The sequence below is a fragment of the Macaca thibetana genome, chromosome 4 (assembly GCF_024542745.1).
Source record: "Macaca thibetana thibetana isolate TM-01 chromosome 4, ASM2454274v1, whole genome shotgun sequence".
NCBI lineage: Eukaryota > Metazoa > Chordata > Mammalia > Primates > Cercopithecidae > Macaca > Macaca thibetana.
The window spans coordinates 84,591,136-84,603,436 of NC_065581.1; the positions used below are offsets into that span (position 1 = coordinate 84,591,136).

A 12,301-nucleotide genomic window follows, 5' to 3' on the forward strand; every position below is an offset into this window, starting at 1 on the left:
AACAGAAAACCAAATACGGTATGTTCTCACTTATAAGTGGGAGCTGAACAACGTGAACACAGAGACATAAGGAAGGAAAGAACACACACTGGGGCTTGTTGCAGGATGGGGGGTGGGAGAGCATCAGGAAAAATAGCTAATGGATGCTGGGCTTAATAGGTGATGGGCTGATAGGTGCAGCAAATAGCAAATCACCATGGTACACATTTACCTATGCAACAAATCTGCACATCCTGTACACATGCCCGGGAACTTAAAAAAAAAAAAGAAAAACAAAAACGTGGGCCAAAGACTCGTATAGACATTTCTCAAAAGAAGGCAAACAAAAGGCTAACAAGTATATGAAAAGGTGCTGAACATCACTAATCATCAGGGAAACGCAAAATTAAAACCACAATCCACAATAAGATATTTCTTCACATTTGTTAAGATGGTTTTTATCAAAAAAAAAAAAAAAAAAAAAAGATGAACGTTGGTAATGATGTGGATAAAAGGGAACCCTTGTATACTAGTGGTGGGAATGTTAGTATAGCCATTATGGAAAACAACGTGGAGGTTCCTCAAAAAACTGAAAACAGAACCTCCATATATATGATCCAGCAAACTCACATCGGGGTATACATCCAAAGAAAATGAAATCAGTATGTCCAAGTGAAATCTGCCCTACCATAGTTATTGTAACATTATTCACAATAGCCAAGATGTGAATTAACCTTAACAGATGAGTGGACTTTAAAATATACAACAGGTAATATGCAGCCTTAAAAAAAAGGAAATCCTGTCATTTGTGATAACATGGATAAACTGAAAGGACATTATGCTCAGTGAAATAAACGATGCACAGAAAACAAATACTGTATAGTCTCATAAGTGGAATCTAAAAAATTCCAATCATAGAAGCAGAGAAGTAGAATGGAGGTTACCAAGGGCAGGGAATGGGGAGATGTTGGTTAAAGGCTACAAAGTTAAACAGGAGTAAGTTCGGGAGATCTATTGTACAGCATTGTGAGTATAATTAACAATAATGCATAGTACATTGGAAAACTGCTAACAGAGATTTTAAATGTTCTCATCATAGGTAAGTATGTAAAGGTGATGGATATGTTAATTAGCTTGATTTAAACATTTCACAGTATGCATATAAATATCAAATCATGTTCTGCACCATAAATATATACAATGTGTCATTCATCAATCACAACTTTTTTTTAAAGAAAAAAACCTACCATAAGCAAGGAAATAGAATTCCAGGAGGGATATGCTAACATCATCTCTGACTTCATATTACTTTTCCTGCCTCTACTTCCTGTTTTCATCATTTTCCTCATTTATAAGCCTGTTATAGTATACTTATTTTCACATGCTGCCTTAAATATTTTTTGAAAAGGCAGGGATTTCTTTTAAAAGGTAAAACTGAGTCAGAAGATAGTAAGATTTATTTCCTTTTTTCAGTTATACCATTATTAGGTTATATGACCTTAGGAAGGTCACTTGTATTTTCCGTGCTTCAGTTCCCATCTTTATAAAAAAACAAGTAACATCGTTTCTCCAAACCTTAACAGCTTTTGCTATGGCAGCAAAATACAGAATGTGGGAAAGTACTCTGAACAGGAAAAAGCACTATAAAAAATCCCAAGAAAGCTGCACACTGCATTCTGTTGTCCTTACTCAAAGGATACATCAATAACAATTTCAAAGAACAAATAATTTTACTAAAGAACAGGAACCTGATCATACATTGTTTTCAGTAGGAGTCCTTTACTCTCCAGCAACTTTAAGACTTCTTGAGATTTTTCACGATAAAATGATTCTCCTGAATATTCATCAAAATATACTCCCAGACGCTAAAAGAGTTCAGAAACAAAAAGACAAAGAAATGTTAATTGAATCTCCTATCCTTACCCTAAGGCAAAATTAAGGATGCTCTACCACCTGTCATACACATGAACACAATAAAAATTAAATCAAGGGCTGAGTGTGGTGGCTCATGCCCATAATCCCAGCACTTTAGGAGGCTGAGGCAGGAGGATCACTTGCACCCGGGAGTTCAAGACCAGCCTGGGCAACATGGCGAGGACCTGTCTCTTTATTTTTGTTTAAAAAAAAAAAATCACTCCTCTCCTCAAACCTCCTAATAGTTTCCACTATACCAGTCAAGTCCTCACAGTGGTACTGTGCTGTGCAATACAGTAATCACTAGGCCCAAGTGACAAACTGTTAAACTGGAATTAAGCAAAATTGAGAATTTAGTTCTGTCACACTATTCACACTTCAGGCCACATGTGGTTGGTGGCTACTGAAGGAGACGGCCAGATACAGAAGATTCCCATCACCACAAAAAGCAATGGATAGCCCTAGAGAAATCCTAGAATTATGCCCCATATGCTACTAGCTCTTCAACCTTCTCCTGTCATTCATCTTGCTTACTTACTCCAGTCACATGGGCTTCTTTACAAAATTCTCCTCATTCCACCTAAAGACTCCATACCTGATCTCCCCAGCTAGCATCTAACACCATCTAATAAAAAAATAGTTGTTTCTTGTTTTATCTTTGTTTAGTTTGTGCTCTGTCTCTAGGCTAGAATGTAAGGTCCACGAGAACAAGGGTTTTCCTCTTCTGTTTGCTGTTGTATTATCCCCTACCCACCAAATGTTTATTAAATGAATTTATTAACTATCATATACCGGTTTAAGGAAATGAAAGAACAAAAAATAAATACGAAAAAGTGAAGGAATGCTAGAACAGAAAAGCCAGATAAAAATGAAGTATGAGAGTATCACCTGATACTGGTTTAGGATTATTTTGCAGTTCTTTCAGCCCAAAAAACAAAATTTGAGTCCTAATTTTAAATTCATCTACAGATCTATTATTAAAACACAAGCAACTTTACTATGCAGGTTACAGCCAAGAGCTGCACCGCATCATGGGAAAGCAGAAGGGAGGGTCAACCAGTACCTTGTAAACACGAACGTACTCTTCAATGCTTAAGTCCCGAAATTTTTGCCACAGTGAAAGTGCTTGCACATCGCCCAGTTCCAATCGTTGGAAGAACTCCTGTGCTGATTTTGCTACACTTTTATCATCTGCTGCTTCTTTATTGACTTGTACATAAACCTAAAGGTACAATAGTACATTAAATGAAGTATATAACCAGTCACTGTTATCTCTAACACAGAAAGAAAGCAAAAAAGCACATTCTGAGAATTCTCATTGAAAAAGTTACATTACAGAGTGTAACTTTTCTTTTTTGCCATGGGCCCTTGGTGAAGCCTACTGACCCCTTCTCAAAATGTTTCTAAATTCATAAAATACACAGGGTTACGAAGAAAAGAATTACTTTGAAATAACCAAATAGCCGAAAATTAATTTGTGATATAGTAATGGAGGAAAATACTCAATTTCTGAGACAGGTTAGGGAAAATAAAGTATAATTTTTTCTTTCCGTCCAAATCCACAGACCCCCAGAGTAAGAATATCTATTTAAGACTACGCTGGCATTTCTTCTGTTTTTTTTCGAAACGCCATATTATTATCCTGTAACTTCACTGAGAAAGGTTGAATAAAGTAGGATGGCTCGATCTGGCAAAGAAAACAGCTAAAGGATGATTTAGCATTTGTTTTAATCGAATATTTTAAAACAGTTCTCTAAACAGCTTACTGTGTAAAGACCAATAAAATAGGTGATCTTGGTAAAAAAGACAGCTTTTAGATAGTTAGTATAATTATACTCTAAACTTAGGATCCTAAAAACTGTGTGGAGCGCCTCTTCCAGAGTTTTATTTTGCATCACCTGTCTTAGCTGGTTTAGTTCCATACCCAGCCAAGGACTAGGGTGGAGTTGATGGCTTATTAAGGGCTCAGGCTTACTCTACCAGCTCTAGGAATCTGGGTTCCCAATGTAGTTTCAATCATTTTCCAGTCTCCAAAATATAATGTTAATAAATGACATTAAAATACTAATATTACAGTTCAAGTAGTACTGAAGTTATACATATGGACTACAAATATTTTATTTACAAATTGTAACTCACTTGCAGGTTGAAACATCAACAACTTTACTATCACGTTATTCTCAGAAAGCTATTAAAGTCTCATGAAAGCAATAAAAATTGGTGAGTAAACTATGAAAAAATAAGGCTTCTAAACTCTTACAGTGTTATTATCAAAATATCCAGACAGTAGTATTTGGATAGAAAAAATGATTTTATTGCTGGAGGACACACTGGCTTATACCCACTAGATACTACCAACAAACGGGACAGGGCATTAAACATCTCTCAAGGTAAGAAAGTTTCACCTTTCATAAATGATTTATGTTAATTACTGGAATGACAGACTTAAATAAATAAATACTGCTAAATAAAAGTTAAAATTATCTTTTTTTCTTCCCCCTAGAAAAGAGTTAACATAGCAGGCCTGATACTGTTATATTTAAAACATCCTGCTTGCAAGGTTGGCCACCGGCTGGCATCTATTAACTTAGATTTTTGGGAATGTTTCCACCAACTTAACTGATAAAAGTGGTCACTGTGCCTAAACTGTGTGTGCAAACAATACAGCTTAGGCTGAACTTCTGCTTTCCTTCTGGGAGTTTGGGATTTAGGACATTCTAAGCAGAGGGTACCTATATGACCAACTCCCAACAAAAACCTTGGATATAGGGTATCTAATGAACTTTGCCAGTGGACATTTCATATGTACTCTCAAAATCTGCTGCTAGAAGTATGTGTACCTTGTGTGACTCCACTGGGAAAATCTGGGAGTTTGGAAAGTCTGGTTTCCTCTGGACTTTACCCCATATGTGCCTCTTCCCTCTGTGATTTTGCTTTGTATCCCTTCACTGTAATAAATCATAGCCACAAGTAAGGCTATGCTGAGTTCTGTGAGTCCTCCAAGTGAATCACTGAATCGGGGAGAGGGGTGGCCTTGGGATACCTGACACATCTCATAAAAAGGTGACGTTTACATAGTCCTATTAGTAAGTCCAGAATAATATGTACAATGTCAGTTAGAAAACAAAGAAGATTTTGGTAAGGTGTGGGAAAACAAAGAGGGTCCCCATAAGATGGTAAACTGCAGACTTCTTGATTTTTGAATGACCCAGCCATTGCCAACTGCTTAACAGTCCAGTATACAGATGTTAAAAACATAAATATATATTCACAAATGGTTTTCGATTCTATCTCACACACATATGTACATGTACACACAAGTTATAAGCAAACATTGCAAAATGTCCTTATTTTCACAAAAGACTTTAGTTTTTTTTTTTTTTCCATAAAGCCTTTCTCCAGGGTGAAGTTTTTTTGTTTTTAAATCTAGGACTTTAAACTCAAATAACCAAACATTTAAAAATCTATTATGCATTCAAGCTACTGATAAGACTATTTTAGAAAAAACTTCACCAGAATCTTCTCTTTCTTAAAAAATAAAAATAATTAAATCAAAAAGCCCTTAAAACATGTGAATATTCTTAGTATTTCTGCAATATGTAGTTATAAAACAAACATTAGTGAAAATTAACTGACACTATCAAAGAGAAGAGCTTTAATAAGCACTTCTCGATATACCTATAAATGCACAATATAAAACTATACAGTTAGCATGAACCTTTTTTACCCTTGGCAAGTACGCATTTTGAAGATATCTTCCTTTTAAGGCTAGATTTAGACACAATGAGATAAAAAGGCAATTTTAAATTTGGGCTTGATAATAAGACAGCATGGCTTAGTAAAGTTTTTGAGGATGGAAACACAATTTTTCTTTTAAAAGAAAACACAAAAACCAGTTGTGTTTCCATTGGGGAATAAACTAAATGTCTTAGACTTCCTTAAAAAAAATTATTCCCTTTTCCCTATTTCTAGATGTTGGGACTGCCAAAAAGTGTAAAAATTTATTTTGAATTTAACTGAGATAATTACAGCAAGCTCTTGGGCTGATCTGCCCAAATATAAAGAACTAAGCACGAAAATTAAAAGTAGTAGGATAAACCTTTCTTATCCCTTTATATTTGATCCTAGAATACCATTAGCCACGTGGGCACAGTTCAACTCCTTGATGTGGGGCTCTAACCCCACTTATAGTCATGCTTGTCTTAGAAATACTGACAATAACTGCTAAGGATGGTTAGCAAAACTTAGAAACCACAGACCCTGTTTTAATATATTTATGTCATCTTAAAATGCATTGAATTTTTACCTCGTTGTTTAGAAAAGAATATGTAAAAATAATCATGATTATAATTTGAACAACTTCACTGTTTAATGCTGTTTCATGCCTTGATCAGAAATTTCTTAGCTGCCAGTTGATTTCTAGTATGAAATGAAAAATTAAAGACATTCAAATGAGTTCACATAATTAAAACTGAATATATCAATACTGTAAACAGTTAACAATAAAGCCAAAATGTGGTAGGTAAAAAAATAACTAATTGAGCTAATTCATCTCCACTAAAAATACAGAACAAGACTCCATCACGAAAGAAAAAAGAAATTACTTTTCAATTAAGTGGAAAGGCTTTTTGATATGTTGTCTAAAGCTTACTGCAAATATTTTCCTGAATCACTAATGTGAATTCTAAATAAAAAAAAAAATTAGTTATTTAACAGCCAATTTACAAGGTAAGAGGGAACTATAACAAAACTACTTCCCTGCTTTGTAACTGGAAAAAAAAAAAATTAGAATAATTAAAGTTTCAAATGCTGGCCAACAAAATCCTAGGTCCATATACAAAACAGCTAGATGTCATGGGAAAAAAATGCTATAAGGTACAGAGAAAAACCAGTAGTGAAACATATGCACCAAAATGGAAATGCAATAAATGACTGTGGGTGTTAAATATTTTCATCAAAGAAATTCTGCAACTATCATATAATATTTCCAAGCTAGCTGAGAAACTGAATATACTAATACTGATTATAGTGCAATTTAGAGAATACTGATCATAGTGCAGTTTAGAGGAAGGCAGACCATAAAATCTGCTACTGGATGGCCTCTGCCAAAGTCAAACAAATATGCCAGAAGGTTGAAAGTGCCAAAACTCAACTACAAATTGTGTCCCTGGTATAGCAACTCAGGGGATGAAAGATAGGAAAATTCTATATACATAATTAAACCAATGGAAATCAATGGCTCATAAAGCCATTCTATAGTGGGGGTGTGTGGGCATTCACTGCATAGAGCACTCAGGAGCCAGACTACCTGTGCCAGAATCCTGGGTTTGGCCCGTGGTTTCCTCCGCAGTAAACTGTGTTAACAAAGTAAGTTCAATTCTGATAAATGGTAATTAGTGTATCCTATAATAGTTATTTATTTCCTGGACAAACAATACATTTTATATTCCACAACTTATATATAATTAGAGAAGGGGGCAAAAGAGAACTATAAGAGCAAATTCATTCAGGCATTTACTGCAAGCCATAGTATTCAGGGTTGTGGATAAGGAAGATAACGAAGACATGGTCCTTCCTCTCAGAGAACTCACTACTAACTACAACTCGATAAGGAAAAAAACAAGTGTTCGACCAAAGCTTTGAGAAAACAGATTTTCACAAATAAGAAAGAATAAATGCAGATCGTCTTAAAGTTTTCCTTCAAATATCAACCAACATTATTTACCAATACACCAAGCACTTTCCAAGCTTAGAATCAGTATTTCTGACTTTCTGGTCACCTATTCTGGTGACCAGAAATAATCATGTGGCAGAGCCTCTGTATTACCACCTATGCTATTTTCTTTTAGAAACAGAATAACATCATTTATTAACATTTGCTTAAAGCTCAAAAAAAGTCCTCATTTATGCTAACAGTTGTTTTTGAAAGTAATCCAAAGTGACAAATGTAATTTTAAAATGCAAACTGAGTCTACAAAATTCGCATAAATATATAATAACCTGTAGGCTGCCATTTTAGGCTTTGCATGTTTTCTGTCCTGCAAAAGGAGAAGGAAAAGAGCAAGTGAGTACTTTAATGGCCTTGTCGTCTGTTACAAATAGCAAAGTGGGTGTATCTGACTTGCCTTCTCTTGTCTTTAAATGCAGTTTCCTGGTGAATCTATTAGGCAAAAGAACACTAATGAAAGCAACACAATTATTATTCGACTTTTTAGTTATTCACAGAAGTACCTTGTTGCCCTTATGGCTTCCATAAATGTACCCATCAGTAAATAACCTCTGACACAGATGTTAATCTTCCACTATTTTTGAGTCTCTAAAGGCAGGAAATTATATTAAACTGCATAGAAAGGAACATACTCTTAGGTTTCTGTGGAGTTTGAAAACAGATTTTCCTGAAATATTTAAAACATTGCACAGCCTCGGCAACATATTGAGACTTCGCCTCCACAAAATGGCGAAAAAACCCCACAAAACCTATACCTATGTAGGGCCAGGCACAGTGGCTCATGCCTGTAATCGCAACACTTTGGGAGGTTGAGGTGGGAGGATCACTTGAAGCCAGGAGTTTGAGACTTGCCTGGACAACATGGCAAGACCCTATTGCTATTTAAAAAATGAAATAGGCTGGATGTGGTGGCTCACACCTATAATCCCAGCACTTTGGGAGTTTGAGGTAGAGGATTGCTTGAGCCCAGGAGTTCGAGACCAGCCTGGGCAACATAGGGAGACCCTGTCTCTACAAATAATCAAAAATCAAAAAATTAGTCGGGTGTGCTGGTGTGTGCCTGTAGTCCCAGCTACTTGGGTTGCTGAGGTGGGAGAACCACCTGAGCCTGGGAGGTCAAGGCTGCAGTGAGCCGTGACTGTGCCACTATATTCCAGGCTGGGCAACAGAGTAAGATCCTGTCTTAAATAAATAAATAAATGATAAAAATAAAATGTCATAGAAGACAAAGGTTTACTATTTGCAAGATTAAATAAAATCTTTTGAGGTGGGGCAGAAGAAAGATAAAAAGAGTAACTCTCACATGTCATGCTGCACTCTAAATCAATGACACAAGGTCTCTAAGCAGGTATGTGTATTTTCTGCATCATGGGGTATCTCTGTGTAAAAAGTGAAGTAGAGGTTCCTCTTCAAAGACACTTTCTTCCCTGTCTAATTAAGGACAAATAGTGACTTCTCTTGGAAGTAAAATGTATTCAAACACCTGTGCTAACATTCTTAAATATCTGCTAGCCGTAATAAAGAAATCAATATACTTTGTGTTCTTAGATCCCACAGTTTAGTCTAAATATCTACCCTGGCATGCTTACAATGGTCCAAGCAAGCATTAGGTGATAGCCTGTTCCTCTTCCTTATTTGGAGGTGTTTTTACCTTTCTCAGCATTCCACAAGTAACTTCCTCCTTCCTTTGTTCTCCCCTGCCTTTGCCTCTTGAAAAGTTCTAAGTTGCTAGCCAATCGGGACAAATACAGAATGTGAGGTCCCATTCCAGCCAATGGAAACTGGATACAGCAGTAGGGTGGACGTATCAAGTTATAAATGACCCTGTCTCCTTTGTTCAGTGTACTCTCGTGGCAAAACTGCTGGCGAGTGTACCCTTTCTGCAGAGTAAAAATGGCCTTGCTGAGAGAATTAAATTTATGCTCAAGTGCTATTTCTTTGTGGCACTGGGGAACAAGCATTCTATTTTTAAATAAACATTTTTACATATAACATCTTTGGGCCTGGATCTCATGAAAGGTTAAGCTTGAGGTAAAATTATTCAAGTGTAAAAATAAATAAATAAATACAGTAAAAACTCCAGGCACTAAGGGAACATGCTTTATTTATAGACAACCATGAAGAATTATTAATTTTTAAATGCCCACCTATCAATAAAACTCTTAATGGGAAAGAGAGGAGAAATCTTTTGGTTAACATGACAAATCAAAATGCAGTCATTTAGAGTGCAGTACTGGCATGGACTCAGGGGAAAATGGCAAACCTTTAAAGGGTCTTTAAGAACTGGAATATGGGCCGGGTGCGGTGGCTCACACCTGTAATCCCAGCACTTTGGGAGGCCGAGGCGGGCAGATCACGAGATCAGGGGTTCAAGACCAGCCTGGCCAACATAGTGAAACATCATCTCTACTAAAAAACACAAAAAAATTTAGCTGGGCCTGGTGGTGGGCACCTGTAATCCCAGCTACTCGTGAGGCTGACACAGAAGAACTGCTTCAACCCAGGAGGTGAAGATTCAGTGAGCCAAGATTGCGGCACTGCACTCCAGCCTGGGCAACAGTGTGAGGCTCCTCAAAAAAAAAAAACGAAAATCAAAAAACAAAAAACTGGAGTATGTTTTGTTCAATTTAACTGCAAAGCCAGCTGCAGGGGAAAAATCACGTAACAGAAAGGAAAATGATGAAGCACTCTGTGTGGTTTAAGCTGGAGAAGTAAAGCATTATTTTTGCAAGTGCTCTTCCTCACACACAAGCAGTACATCTTTAGTTTGATCCCCTGATCTGTCGCCAATATGGCTGACTTCGTATCTGTGTTTCCACTGCGAGGCCCAGAAATGGCAGAGATAACAACAAGGACAACGAAAAGGAAACACATCCCTGGAGATTGTTTGGACAGGAAGGACTTTATTAATAAACTTCAGGAAGAACTGAAGATAAAGAAGCAAAGTATCCAAGGGACTAAATGAAATAGAGTAGACAGAAATTCATATTGGACAAAAGCCAGGAAAACGAGGTGAAAGATGTAAACGGGAAAAGCACACACGATTTCAGAGAGAAATAGACATGCCATTCCCCACACCAGAAAAAGAACAAAAATATTCATTTTTCAAGTCTAATTGATATACAGTTATTGCCATGAAAATAGCTGCAGTACATATTAACTGGCAGAAAATTGAGAAATTTCTGTGTTGAATCATTATCTTACATGTTTATTCTAAAAAGATTCTATACCTGAAGAAATACTGTCCCAAATCAACTAAAAGAGCATTTAAAAAATCTTAGATTAAGAAATAAAAATAACCTAGTAAAAATAAGTGCAACATTTTCTTTCTTTCTGAGACAGGGTCTTGCTCTGTTGTCCAGGCTGGAGTGCAGTGTCATGACCACTGTAGCCTTAAATTCCTGGGGTCAAGCAATCCCCCTGCCTCAGTCAGTCTCCCAAGTAACTGGGACTACAGGAACAGGCCACTGTGCCTGGCTAATATTTCATTACTTTGTAGAGGCCGGGTCTCATTATGTTGCCCAAACTGGTTTTGAACTCCTGGTGTCAAGCAATCCTCCTGCCTTGGCCTCCCTAAGTGCTGGGATGCAGGTGTGAGTCATTATGCCCAGCCAAAAGCAACATTTTCAATTATGTTTTGGTTCCTTGTTTTTTTTTTTTTTTTTTTGAGACGGAGTCTCACTCTGTCGCCCAGGCTGGAGTGCGGTGGCCGGATCTCAGCTCACTGCAAGCTCCGCCTCCCGGGTTCACGCCATTCTCCTGCCTCAGCCTCCCGAGTAGCTGGGACTACAGGCGCCCGCCACCTCGCCCGGCTAGGTTCCTTGTTTTAAATAACATATTTTTTAAACCTCTGGAGGCTGGGCATGGTGACTCACGCCTGTAATCCCAGCACTTTGGGAGGCCAAGGTGGTGGATTACCTGAGTCAGGAGTTTGAGACCTGCCTGGCCAACATGGAGAAACCCCATCTCTACTAAAAATACAAAAATTAGCTGGGTATGGTGGCACACGCCTGTAGTCCCAGCAACTTGGGAGGCTGAGGCATGAGAATCGCTTGAACTCAGGAGGCAGAGGTTGCAGTGAGCTGAGATTGCACCACTGCACTCTAGCCTGGGCAACAGAGCAAGACCCTGTCTCAAAATAAATAAAAATAAACCTCTGGGATTAAAAATATGTTACTAAGCTACACAGTACTCTGAAAAAATTTTGAAATGTTTTCTTGCCAACTTACTTCAAAGAGATGCTGTAGAGGATTGGACTGCAGTTTTTCCTCATAGCCAAACAGTTGGAAGCCAGTTCCCAGAAGACCTACCATGATAATCCGTAAATGAAAAATTATCAAGTTGAACAATAGAGAATAGGCATGACAGGAATAGGCATAATTCTATAAAAAGAGCAACCTGTCATATTATGTATCCTGAGAACAATTACAAAATACACTTTTACCTTCTATAAACTGACACAAGTCAAATTCAATATATTTAATCATAAATATATTAAATAGATATATAAATATACATAAATATAATGAATAGATCACTGAAATTAAGTTCACAGAAACCAATAGGTTATGAGCTCATCAAAGGTAGAGTCTGGACTAATTTATCTTTGTACTAACAGTGCCAAACACCACCCTAGCAGACATTAAAAAATAAACATTTATTATGCAGTTACTCTGTTGA

At 37.0% G+C, this 12,301-nt stretch overlaps 1 protein-coding gene across 4 annotated transcripts in view; it reads right to left on the reverse strand.

Annotated features, from left to right (window-relative positions):
- The window catches only part of RARS2 (arginyl-tRNA synthetase 2, mitochondrial), a 91,018-nt gene that overhangs the window by 32,228 nt on the left and 46,489 nt on the right, over nt 1–12,301 (reverse strand). For all 4 annotated transcript variants that reach the window (XR_007725074.1, XM_050788062.1, XM_050788064.1 and 1 more), the window contains 3 exons: nt 11,851–11,927; nt 2,957–3,115; nt 1,738–1,844 (listed from right to left, as the gene is read on the reverse strand). Coding sequence is in view for 3 of the 4 variants with exons in the window: in XM_050788062.1 (XP_050644019.1) it covers nt 1,738–1,844; nt 2,957–3,115; nt 11,851–11,927 (343 nt within the window). In the remaining variant the exon portion in view is untranslated. The remainder of the gene's footprint in view (nt 1–1,737; nt 1,845–2,956; nt 3,116–11,850; nt 11,928–12,301) is intronic.